This window comes from Heterodontus francisci, chromosome 37, assembly GCF_036365525.1.
Source record: "Heterodontus francisci isolate sHetFra1 chromosome 37, sHetFra1.hap1, whole genome shotgun sequence".
Classification (NCBI taxonomy): Eukaryota; Metazoa; Chordata; class Chondrichthyes; order Heterodontiformes; family Heterodontidae; genus Heterodontus; species Heterodontus francisci.
Genome location: NC_090407.1, coordinates 33656995 through 33669733, shown reverse-complemented (window position 1 = coordinate 33669733; position 12739 = coordinate 33656995). Strand labels below are relative to the sequence as shown.

Here is a 12739-nt window from a genome sequence, read left to right as displayed (position 1 = left end):
GAATCTTGGAAGATGACTACCAATGCATCCACTATTTCTAGGGCCACTTCCTTAAGTACTCTGGGATGCATACCATCAGGCCCTGGGGATTTATCGGCCTTCAATCCCATCAATTTCCCCAACACCATTTCTCTACTAATACTGATTTCCTTCAGTTCTTCTCTCTCACTAAACCCTGTGTTCCCCAACATTTCTGGTATGATATTTGTGTCCTCCTTTGTGAAGACAGAACCAAAGTTAATTGATTTACAGAGAGACAGCAAAGCTTTTGCACTGACAGCTGGTTTCAGTTCAAACAGCACCCTCTGGTGACACACTTCCATGTCTACAGCAACAGGCTAAGATGTTTACGTGGGTTGCTAATAGTAACCAAATTTTAAAACTTTTCCTCCAAGCTTCATGTGCTGGCCCTCAGCAGGCTTCTTGTGAAACTGGTGTAAAACCAAGAAATGCCTCCAAAGAAAAAAACCTTTGTGAAGAAAAAGAAGAAAAGGGTCACCAAAAAAGAGCCTCAAAAAACATCAGAGATTATCAAGAATCCTCCAGATCCTGTTAAACCTGATTACATGCCCCCGCCCACGATGCTGAGGGAGAAGGTGAGGTTGTTCTTAATCTGGTCATGTTAAAACCGAGACTTATTGTCAGAGTTGATTTGAGAATTTTCAAGGCTTCTCAATGAGATTTGTCATGGTAGCTTCTCAATCCTGTGTGCTTTTTCCATCTTCTGTATTGTGTGTGTGTGGCACGGAGATGAAAAGGCAGCATCTGCAATTGTGTGGCTGAGAATAAGTCTTTTTATATTTTTCATTTTTCAATTCCTCAGTGCCTTCCCTTATCCTATTTGATTTTTACCTTCTTTCCCTATCCAATTCTTTCCCCTCCTTTTCTCTCTTAACAATATTACTTCCTTACTGGGTTGGTCTATAGATACCAACCGTTGCACCAACTGCACCCGCCCAAACCCCAACCCCACTCCCCCCTCCACCCATCATCAACCTGCACCTCTGCTGGCATCCCACCAAGTGAACCTGATCTCCTGGTGAAGGTGAAAATAAACAAAATAATAAGAGGATTAACATATTGAAAGTTGGCTGTGCTAGTTTGAAGCACATCCTGGATGGTGTTAAAGATAAATGTGTGTCTGAGTGTGTGTATGTGTATTCTGTATTTGTGTGTCTATGTCTGCGAATGTGTGTGTGTAAAAGTGTGCATTTGTGTGTTTGTGTGTCTGTGAGTGTATATGTGTATTTGTGAGTATGCATGTGCGTGAGTGTGTCTATGTATGAGTGTGTGAGCATGAGTGAGTGAGTAGGTGGGTGTCTGAGTGAGTCTGTGTGCATGTGAGTCAATATGTGTGTGTTTGTGAGTGTGCATGTGTGAGTGTGCGCATGTTTGTGTGTGAGTGTGAGTTTGATTGGGGGTGGAAGTTTGTGCTGGCTAGGGTCTCAACATTGGGGGAAACCAATGCTGAGATCGCCACGTTGCCTCTTTTCCGGAAGGCCCGTCGAATTTAGTGCCAATCAGGCACTTACCTGGACAGCGGCTGGCCTTCCATAGATTTAGGACCTCGCCACCAGAAGTACCAGCCTTGCAAAGCTGCCAGCCAATCAGAGGCCAGCAACTGCAGTGCCAGCACAGAGATGGTGGTTGCTGCTGTAGCTACAGCCACCAGACACCTAGGAGTAGCGCTGGAACCAGGCTGAAGGTAGGTCAGGGCGGGAGGGTCTCAAGGGGTGTTGGGGGGGGGGATCAGCAGCAAGGACAGGGGGATGGCCCTAAGCGGGCCCTCCCCTTCCTGATGCCAGGCCCTGTGTTCAGACACTAAGTGATTTTTCATGCTGTGCTTCCCGTGTGGTGACAGGGCCGCCCACCGCATAGGTAATTGCAGCTACAGTGGGAAGAGGCCCTTAATTAGGGGTTAATTACCCAGTTAAGGGCATCAGTTGGTGGTGGGGCAGGAAGGCCGTTCACAGGCCTTCTAGCCCCGGACTAGATTTCAGTGGAGAAGGGATGGTCCCCCCGCCCCCCACCACCATCCCACCCGATTTTATGCTCTCCCCGCCTCCAAACCTGCCCTGGGGGAGAGCATAAAATTCCACCCTGTGTGTCTGAGTGTGTGTATGTGTATTCTGTGTTTGTGTGTCTATGTCTGCGAATGTGAGTGTGTAAAAGTGTGTGTCTGTGTGTGTTTGTGTGTGCATGTATCTGTGGGTGCATGTGTGTGTGTGTGCGTGTGCCTGTGTGAATGTGGACCTGCCCTGCCTATCTCTGTAACCTCCTCCATGCCATGCCTCCAGCCGTCTAGGCTGTAAACTCTGGAATTCCATTCCGAAACCTATCTGCCTCTTTACCTCTCTTTCTTCCTTTAAGATGTTCATTGAAACCTACCTCTTTGACTAAAAGCTTTTGGCCACAAATCCTAATGTTTCCTTTGTTGGCTCAGTGTCAATTTTTTCTGATCATGCCACTTGTTGGTGCCTTTGGTTGTTGAGCCATTGGGGAACTTTGGAGATCTGTGACCTCTTCAATGTTCTTTCCTCTACAGCTACTCGCTTTTCTCCAGGACTGGAAAGCTGAACAGCAGGAAGTGACAGGGGGAAAGCTGTCTGACAAAATCCACCAGGAACTGACACCCCAGGACATCAGGGATCTCAGGCTAGTGTTTGATGCCACTGACACAATTAAGACAGGGTGAGTGTGAAAGGAAACTGTTAATACACCACAGGATTCAGATGAAAAAAGCAAAGCACTGCAAGACTGAAACAAGAACAGAAAATGCTGGTAATATACAGCAGGCTAGTCAGCATCAAGTGCAGGAAGATATCGATGGACTGGTCAGGTGGGCAGAAAAGTGGCAAATGGAATTCAACCCGGAGAAGTGTGAGGTGATACATTTGGGGAGGTCAAACAAGGCAAAGGAATACACGATTAATGGGAGAATATTGAGAAATGTAGAGGAAATGAGGACCTTGGAGTGAATGTCCACAGATCGCTGAAGGTAGCAGGACAGGTCGGATAGCAGGAAGGCATATGGAATCCTTTCCTTTATTAGCCGAGGTATAGAATACAAGAGCAGAGAGGTTATGCTGGATCTGTATAAATCATTGGTTAGGCCATAACTTGAGTACTGTGTGCAGTTCTGGTCACTTCATTACAGAAAGGATGTAATTGCACTAGAGAGGGTACAGAGGAGATTTACGAGGATGTTGCCGGGACTGGAAGATTACAGCTATGAGGAAAGATTGGACAGGCTGGGGTTGTTTTCCTTGGAACAGAAAAGGCTGAAGGGAGATCTGATTGAAATGTACAAAATTGTGAGGGGCCTGGATAGAGTGGAGGTGAAGGGCCTATTTACATTAGCAGAGAGGTCAGTGCCTAGGGGGCATAGGTTTAAAGTGATTAGTAGAAAGATTAGAGGGGAGATGAGGAAACATTTTTTCACCCAGAGTGTGGTGGGGTCTGGAACTCACTGCCTGAAAGGATAGTAGAAGCAGAAACCCTCAACCCATTTAAAAAGTGTCTGGATATGTACATCAAGTGTCATAACCCGTAGGGCTATGGACCAAATGCTGGAAGGTGGGATTAGGCTGGATGGCTCATTGTTCAGCCGGCACAGACACAATGGGCCAAATGGCCTCTTTCTGTGCCGTAGACTTGCTATGATCCTATGATTTATTAAGGGAGAAGGGCCCGAACCTATCTTCAGGTCTTGTGGTTTTGTTTTTAATATACCATGGTGTCAGAATTAACTGGGCATCTTGCTATATTTAGAACAGAACAAATACAACAGAGTAATGTAAATTAGAACAAACAAAATCTTGGGGTGATTTGGCAACACTCTGTGCGCAAACGCTTAGTGTAATGAGGTGAATGAATTGAAGTCTTGGTCATGATCACTTTCTGGTTTGAGCTGCATTGAACATGGAGGTGCAGTGCGGCGGGTGGTGGGATTTTGGAGTGGGGAGAGAGGGAATCAGAGGAGAATGCCCCACAACTGAGCAAACCCAGGAACAACCCCTTAACTGAGCCCTTAACCTGTTAACCTATGTAAGCAGCAGTGAGACGGCTGTGTATCCGGACTGTGGGCTACAATGGTGTCAAGCCAGGAAGATGAAGAAGGGTTAAAATTCGAGGAGCAACAGGTGGAAAAAGAATCTGGAATTTATTCTCCCTGTCACCATGCTCCGAGACCTATGTTGAGGTTCAAGCAGACAATAATACCAGGGTAACGAACATTAATTATATCCTTAAGCAGGTAAGCGGTATCCCAAGCACTCTTTTAACAGGACTACTGAACTCTCACCCTCAGTGTGGTCATTTCTGAAAATAATGGGGTCTTCATGTCTGTATCCTAACTCACGACAAGTCCCATTCACCCATCACCCCTGTACTTGCTGACCTACATTGGTTCCTGGTTGAAATTCTGAACCTTGTTTTCAAACCCCTCCATGTCCTCACCCCTCCCTATTTCTGTAACCTCTTCCAGCTCTATAACCCTCCAAGATATCTGTGCGCCTCCAACTATCTGATTTTAATCGCTCCATCATTGGCAGTCATGCCTTCAACTGCCTGGGCTCAAAGCTCTGGAATTCCCTCGCTAAACCTCTCCACTTTTCTTTCCTCCTTTAAGATGCTCTTTAAAACCTAACTCTTTGACCAAGCTTTTGGTCATCTCCCTTAATATCTCCTTATGTGGCTTGGTGTCAAATTTTGTGTGATAACACTCTTAGGAAGCACCTTGGGATGTTTTACTATGATAAAGCAGAACAATTTTTGATAAATTCTAATCAGGCAGCACATATTGAAAACTCACATTGTGATCAAATACAGTCAGAAATTCTTGGGATTTTATTTATTTAACATTAGAAAATGCTTTACGTTTGTTAACTCCTTCTTTTACTCAGGTATCTTAATCTAAATGAAGTTTATACAGCTCTGCGGACCCTGGGATTTAGTGTCAGTCATCATGGACTGAGGAAAATGCTGAGGAATTTGGGGGAATCAAAAGAAGAGTAAGTGTAGATAATAATGGCCATAATTCACTGTGACAATCAGCACTTCTATCCTAAAATTTTGAGGTCTCACAAAAACCATTGTTTGTCAGAACTCTTCATATTACACAATCCCTTCAATCCAGCAGGTTGAACTCATTTCCTTTCTCTTCCCCTTTACTCTACCCTATTCTGGAAAGTGTTGACCTCTGCTTACGGAGGGTTCAATGGGCACCACCAGGTACCCTCACCCAAAAATCTATTCTTCACCTAGGATCCTAGAAAGTGAGAATTATCAAGTCACTTGGCCGCAGGGATAATCATTGTCCTTCTAAGATGTCCAATGCATGTGGTACTTTCCAGCAGATGTCATTACGGAGTACTCAAGAATGGAAATTTAGCTGATTTTTCCCCTTCATAACCCAGAGGTACTGGGGCCAACTATAGTGCCCTACCATTACTTTGTCTGATATGAGCACAGACCAGGGGGTAAATATAAGACCTTGGTTAGCCTGCCTGTTTCAGTACCTTTTCATATGGCACACACTGAGAAAACAGGAAGCCCATAGCTTCCATTGCCTTTGTCTATGATGAATGGTTCAGTTGCCTTTGTATTACTTTAGGTACAATTATTTAGGTACATCACCTCATTCCATGACAATATGAAAGGCACAATTCAACATGGTGGCTCCTCATCAGAGCCCTTTCCTATCCTGAGTGGCGTGAAACAGGGCTGTGTTCTCGCACCCACACTTTTTGGGATTTTCTTCTCCCTGCTGCTTTCACATGCGTTCAAGTCCTCTGAAGAAGGAATTTTCCTCCACACAAGATCAGGGGGCAGGTTGTTCAACCTTGCCCGTCTAAGAGCGAAGTCCAAAGTACGGAAAGTCCTCATCAGGGAACTCCTCTTTGCTGACGATGCTGCTTTAACATCTCACACTGAAGAATGCCTGCAGAGTCTCATCGACAGGTTTGCGGCTGCCTGCAATGAATTTGGCCTAACCATCAGCCTCAAGAAAACGAACATCATGGGGCAGGACGTCAGAAATGCTCCATCCATCAATATTGGCGACCACGCTCTGGAAGTGGTTCAAGAGTTCACCTACCTAGGCTCAACTATCACCAGTAACCTGTCTCTAGATGCAGAAATCAACAAGCGCATGGGTAAGGCTTCCACTGCTATGTCCAGACTGGCCAAGAGAGTGTGGGAAAATGGCGCACTGACACGGAACACAAAAGTCCGAGTGTATCAGGCCTGTGTCCTCAGTACCTTGCTCTATGGCAGCGAGGCCTGGACAACGTATATCAGCCAAGAGCGACGTCTCAATTCATTCCATCTTCGCTGCCTCCGGAGAATACTTGGCATCAGGTGGCAGGACCGTATCTCCAACACAGAAGTCCTCGAGGCGGCCAACATCTCCAGCTTGTACGCACTACTGAGTCAGCGGCGCTTGAGATGGCTTGGCCATGTGAACCGCATGGAAGATGGCAGGATCCCCAAAGACACATTGTACAGCGAGCTCGCCACTGGTATCAGACCCACCGGCCATCCACGTCTCCGCTTTAAAGACGTCTGCAAACGCGACATGAAATCCTGTGACATTGATCACAAGTCGTGGGAGTCAGTTGCCAGTGTTCGCCAGAGCTGGCGGGCTGCCATAAAGACAGGGCTAAAATGTGGCGAGTCGAAGAGACTTAGTAGTTGGCAGGAAAAAAGACAGAGGCGCAAGGGGAGAGCCAACTGTGCAACAGCCCTGACAAATTTCTCTGCAGCACCTGTGGAAGAGCCTGTCACTCTAGAATTGGCCTTTATAGCCACTCCAGGCGCTGCTTCACAAACTACTGACCACCTCCAGGCGCGTATCCATTGTCTCTCGAGATAAGGAGGCCCAAAAGATTTTAGTTTCATTGTTTATTTTTGTGGTTGAACTGAGGGTGTGAGTGCTGGCAAATGGAAAACGTCCCTACTTTCTGAATTTTGTGTTTTCCACAGGAAAGTAAGTTTCTCTGATTTCCTTCAGATTGTAATAGAGGGCCAGGGAGATTCGAGAGACACCTATGAGGAGATTAAACAAGGGTTCAGTCTCTTTGACTGTGGTAAGTAATATTAGGCCAACTTTCAAAATAAAGACAAGAATTTCACTAGACAACACATTCATGGATATAAGCAGGCATCCGTATTGCAGAATGACAGGATGGTAAATTTCATTCCCTAAAGAACAATGAACCAGTTGGGTTTTTGCAACAATCCAGTAGTTTCATGGTCACCATTACTGATACTAGCTCTTTTATCCCCCCAGATCTAGTTAATCAATTGAACTTAAACTCCCCAGATGTCATGGTGTGATTTGAACTCCTTTCTCTGGATCATTAGTCTGGACATCTAGATTACAAGTCCAGCAACATAACACTATGATACCATACCTCCTTATTGCACTTGCTGTGATATTTTGTTTTATGTGATAAGGGCTATCTGAATGTAAATAGTTATTGTGTAGTTCAGTTGAAGTTTGTTCTGCCAGCTCTTTATATGGTAATCTGGTACTACCAGTTCTCACGTTGCCCTCAGTAACTCAGTAGTTTTCGGAATGAATGTTTACAAAAGTAAAAGAAACTGCTGTCAGTTATCTAAAGGGTTGTAATTCAATCTATCAAATTTAACTATCAATAGATACCTATTAGAACATTCGTCATTTAATGAACTAAATTCAGGTCAGTATTTTGCAGTTTCTCTCCTCTTCTCATTTCTAAAGCTGCTGACTCATACAGGCATTTCACATTGGAAAAGTCTTTTTCCAATCCCTCACCCAAGCTCCACCCTCAGTGTGTGAGTCCAGACACTGAGATCACAGTCGACTCCAATTCTGTCCAGTGCATCTTACATTGTTGAGAAAGAGAGAACAGAAATGCTTCCTGCAGGCTTTGGGTAAATATTAACAATTATGTCTAAAAACAAGAAATCAGTTCTGATGAAGGGTCACTGACCTGAAACGTTAACTCCACTTCTCTCTCCACAGATGCTGCCAGACCTGCTGAGTATTTCCAGCATTTCTTGTTTTTATTTCAAATTTCCAGCATCTGCAGTATTTTGCTTTTAATTTAATTATCAGGCCCACTGATTTGGTGCAGTGTGACATCCCAGAAATCTCAGCATTTGATGTTTGTGGGGTGATTTGCTACCCAAATACTTCAATTTTGCATAAAAGGTCCTGGTGGCAGTTTCTGAGTAGATCTAGAGCACCAAATTATGTGCTACAACAAATATTTTGTCTTCTCCTGTAAACAAGACTGCAACTGTGAAAGAAGAATGAGAAAAAAGATAAATTAAAAAGAAAAAATAAATTTATCAGCTCTTTATGTAAGTGTGTAAATGTGATTACTTGCAGATGGTGATGGAAAAATAACCTTTGACAATCTCAAAGATGCTTGCAAGTCGGCAGGTGTCTATTTCTCACACCAAGATTTGCGGGAGATGATCAGAGAAGTGGACACTAATGGAGATGGTACCGTGGACATGGAAGAGTTCATCAATCTCATGCTACAGACAAACCTGTTTTGATTGGCCAACTACTCTGGACATTCTAGTTCTGTTAGCAGCTTCATTCCAATTCATATTTTAACCATTTCTCTCTGTGTCTGGTCAAATCTACCTCTTCATTCCTAGTCCACCTGAGGATACACCAAAAAGAACATAATTGATTTTGGATATAGATTAGACCTTACACTGCCATCTGTTTTTTATTGGCATTTTAAAATTCAAAATAGAAGTAATTCCCCTTTTCATCCAAAATGTCCCTTTCTAGATGAAAAAACTGCAATATCCATATTCATGACAGATTCCAAAGTACTGGAACATGCACCAAATAAAGTGTCAGAAATCTAAGTTTACTGGGGAGATATGCCCATAGGCCTCCCTGGAAAATAGATTATGGGGGTGTATTTCAATGGTGTTTCTGCTGTTCCACGGCCGTAGCTTTGATAGAAATTCTGTTCATGTGCTTAAACTAGTTCCTGCCAAACTTCTATTAAAGTTATGATGGCACAGCAGCAGACGCCCCATGGAAATTCTGGCATTGGTCTCTTCAACTTTTACATTTCTGCTTCAAGCTTCCATCTAGAAATGTTTTTCCTCCCTCCAATATTTGGAAAGGAATAGTTTAAGTTGCAATTCCATGTAACTACTTCTTGTCATGTCATAGGCTTATATTCAGGACTCTTTCTGAGCCAGTTGCTCTTTTTTGGAGCTTGTATTCAGCTTTTCCTGTCATCTAGCTTGGCATCTATGAGGTATCTGGTTTTTAACTTTTTGTCCCCTGGTGTTTGAATTCCTCTCCAGTGAATTGTTTGCTTGGGTCAACTTTCTCAATCCCTTTAGTTTTAAACTATTTCAACTATGCTGGTCAGAAAGAAATGGTTTTGATTGAATTAGAAGTAGACAGATGAGATACTTGGCGGTGGGAAAAACAAGAAGAACCAAAAAGGGAGAGAGTTAAAGGATTGCCCCACCATATAATCAATGCATTTTGCTCCTTGAGTTTGTGATTCTTGTATTTTCCTGTGTGGGAGGAACTGTTGCTTTGGGATTTAAATGCAAGTTTATATGTACAACATTGAGAACATACTGTGGCATCAGTACCAAACCATTCTGCTACAAACTAACACTGCAGTTGCAGGCTATATCTGGAGTCAGAGCCCAACCCGATATCACAGCAAAGTGGAGTGAGACTCTTTGGAGGAAGGAATCTCATTCTGCTTCATGTTGGAGTTAATTCAGGTCTTAATCCCTGATTTAGATGCCAAAGTTTCGCGTTGTTGCAAAATCAAAACTGCTTGGTATCTATGCTAACCTTATAATGCAAGTGCACTGTAACATACAAGCCCGGCACCAATATGCCACCACACTAGATGCCCTTACCTAGAGGTATAACAAGAGCCTGTCTGCCTCAGCCAGTAATGTGGGAGAGCATTTTGGTGGTAATGATCATAATTCAGTCAGTTTTAACATAATTATGGAAAAGGACGGATAGAACAGGAGTTAGAGTTCTCAATAGGGGCAAGGCCAACTGTACTGAGTTGAGGAGTGATGTCATGCAAGTGGACTGGGAACAGCTACTTAAAGGTAAATCAGTGTCAGAGCAGTGGGAGACATTCAAAGGGGAGATTTGAGGGGTTCAGAGTAAACATGTTCACACAAAGAAAAAGGGTGAGACAGCCAAATCTAGAGCCCCATGGATGTCAAGGAGCTTACAGGGTAAGATAAGGCAGAAAAGGAAAGTGTATGTCTGATATTGAGAACTCAATACTGCAGAGAGCCGAGAGGAGTATAGAAAGTGGAGGGGTGAAATCAGAAAGGAAATTAGGAAAGCAAAGAGAGGGCATGAAAGAATATTGGCAAACAAAACCAAGGTGAACCCAAAGATGTTTTAGCAATATTTTAAGAGTAAGAGGATAACTAAGGAGAGAGTAGGGCCCATAAAAGGTAAAGGTAACCTTTGTGTAGGGGCAGAAGATGTTGGTATGGTTCTTAACGAATACTTTGCGTCTGTCTTCACAAAGGAGGAGGATGATGCAGATATTATAGTTAAGGAGGAGGAGTGTGAAGTATTAGATGTGATAAACATAGGAAGAGAGGAAGTATTAATGGGATTAGAATCCTTGAAAGTTGATAAATCGCCAGGGCCAGATGAAATGTACCCCAGGCTGTTAAAAGAAGCAAGAGACGAAATAGCAGAAGGTCTGACCATCATTTTCCAGTCCTCACTGGATACTGGTGTGGTGCCAGAGGATTGGAGAACTGCTAACGTTGTACCTCTGTTAACAAAGGGAGCGAGGGATAGACCAAAAATTACAGGCCATTCAGTCTATCCTCAGTAGTGGGCAAATTATTGGAATCTATTCTGAGAGACAGGATAAACTGTCACTTAGAAAGGCACAGGTTAGTTAAGGATAGTCAGCATGGATTTGTCAAGGGAAGACCTTGTTTGATCAACATGATCGAATTTTTTGAAGAAGTAACAAGGAAGATAGATGAGGGTAGTGCAGTTGATGTGGTCCACATGGATTTTAGCAAGGCTTTTGACAAGGTCTCACATGGCAGACTGGTTAAAAAAATAAAATCACATGGGATCCAGGAAAATGCAGCAAGGTGGATACAAAATTGGCTCAGTGGCAGGAAACAAAGGGTAGTTGTTGATGGGTGTTTTTGCAACTGAAGAGCTGTTTCTTTTTTTTTTATTTGTTTGTGGGATGTGGGTGTCACTGAATAGGTCAGCATTTATTGCCCATCCCAAATTGCCCTTGAATTGAGTGGCTTGCTAGGCCATTTCAGAGGGCATTTAAGAGGTAACCATATTGCTGTGGGCTGGAGTCACATGTAGGCTAAACCAGGTGAGTATGACAGATTTCCTTCCCTAAAGGACATTAGAGAACCAGATGGGTTTTTACAACAATTGACGATGGTTTCATGGTCATCATTAGACTAACTTTTTAGTTTCCAGTGGCATTCCGCAGGGCTCAGTACTGGTTCCCCTGCTTTTTGTAGTATATATTAACGATTTGTGTGTAAATGTAGGGGGCATGATCAAGAAGTTTGCAGACGACACAAAGACTGGCTGTGTGGTAGATAGCAAGGAGGATAGCTGCAGGCTGCAGGAAGATATTCATGGTCTGGTCAGATGGGAATAAAAGTGGCAAATGGAATTCAACCCGTAGAAGTATGACGTGATGTATTTGGGGAGGTCAAACAAGGCAAAGGAATATACGATTAATGGGAGAATACGGAGAGGTGTAGAGGAAGTGAGGGACCTTGGAGTGAATGTCCACAGAGTCCTGAAGGTAGTAGGGCATGTCAATAAGGTGGTTAAGAAGGCAAATGAAATCCTTTCCTTTATTATCCGAGGTATAGAATATAAGAACAAGAAGGTTATGCTGGAACTGTATAAATCATTGGTTAGTCCACAACTTGAGTACTGTGTGCAGTTCTGGTCACCTCATTACAGAAAGGATGTAATTGCACGGGAGAGGGTACAGAGGTGATTTATGAGAATGTTGCCAAAACTAGAAGATTACAACTCTGAAGAAAGATTGGATAGGCTGTGGTTGTTCTCCTTGGAAGAGAAGGCTGAGGGGAGATCTGATTGAAATGTACAAAATTGTGAGAGGCCTGGATAGAGTGGATGTGAAGGGCCTATTTACAATAACAGAGAGGTCATAGAGTTATACAGCACAGAAACAGGCCCTTTGGCCCATTGTGTCTATGCCAACCATACAGCACCCAACTATTCTAATCCCATATTCCTGCACTTGGCCCATAGCCTTGTATGCTCTGGCGTTTCAAGTGCTCATCTAAATACTTCTTAAATGTTGTAGGGTCCGTGCCTCCACCACCTCTTCAGGCAGTGTGTTCCAGATTCCAACCACCCTCTGGGTGATAAAATGTTTCCTCAAATCCACCCTAAACCTCCTGCCCCTTACCCTAAATCTATGCCCCCTGGTTCTTGACCCCTCCGCTAAGGGAAAAAGTTTCTTCCTATCTAACCTATCAATGCCCCTCATAATCTTGTACACCTCAATCATGTCCCCCCTCAGCCTTCGCTGCTCCAAGGAAAACAACCCTAGCCTTTTCAGTCTCTCTTCATAGCTGAAATGCTCCAGCCCAGGCAACATCCTGGTGAATCTCCTCTGCACCCTCTCCAGTGCAATCACATCCTCCCTATAGTGTGGTGGCCAGAACTGTACACAGTACTCCA

The 12739-nt window shown here is 43.7% G+C and overlaps 1 protein-coding gene across 2 annotated transcripts; it reads left to right on the top strand.

The window, feature by feature from the left end:
* The first annotated feature begins 385 nt into the window (after nucleotides 1–385).
* On the top strand, nucleotides 386–11257 carry LOC137351925 (uncharacterized). Of its 2 annotated transcripts, XM_068016806.1 has the most exons (5): nucleotides 386–596; nucleotides 2546–2691; nucleotides 4905–5012; nucleotides 6985–7088; nucleotides 8378–11257. In XM_068016806.1, exons 1-5 carry the CDS (start codon nucleotides 450–452, stop codon nucleotides 8548–8550), a joined length of 678 nt encoding a protein of 225 aa, XP_067872907.1. In that variant the 5' UTR covers nucleotides 386–449; the 3' UTR covers nucleotides 8551–11257. The 2 variants fall into 2 exon arrangements, with proteins under 2 accessions (XP_067872907.1, XP_067872908.1); XM_068016807.1 differs by lacking the exon at nucleotides 4905–5012.
* Nucleotides 11258–12739: the final 1482 nt, after the last annotated feature.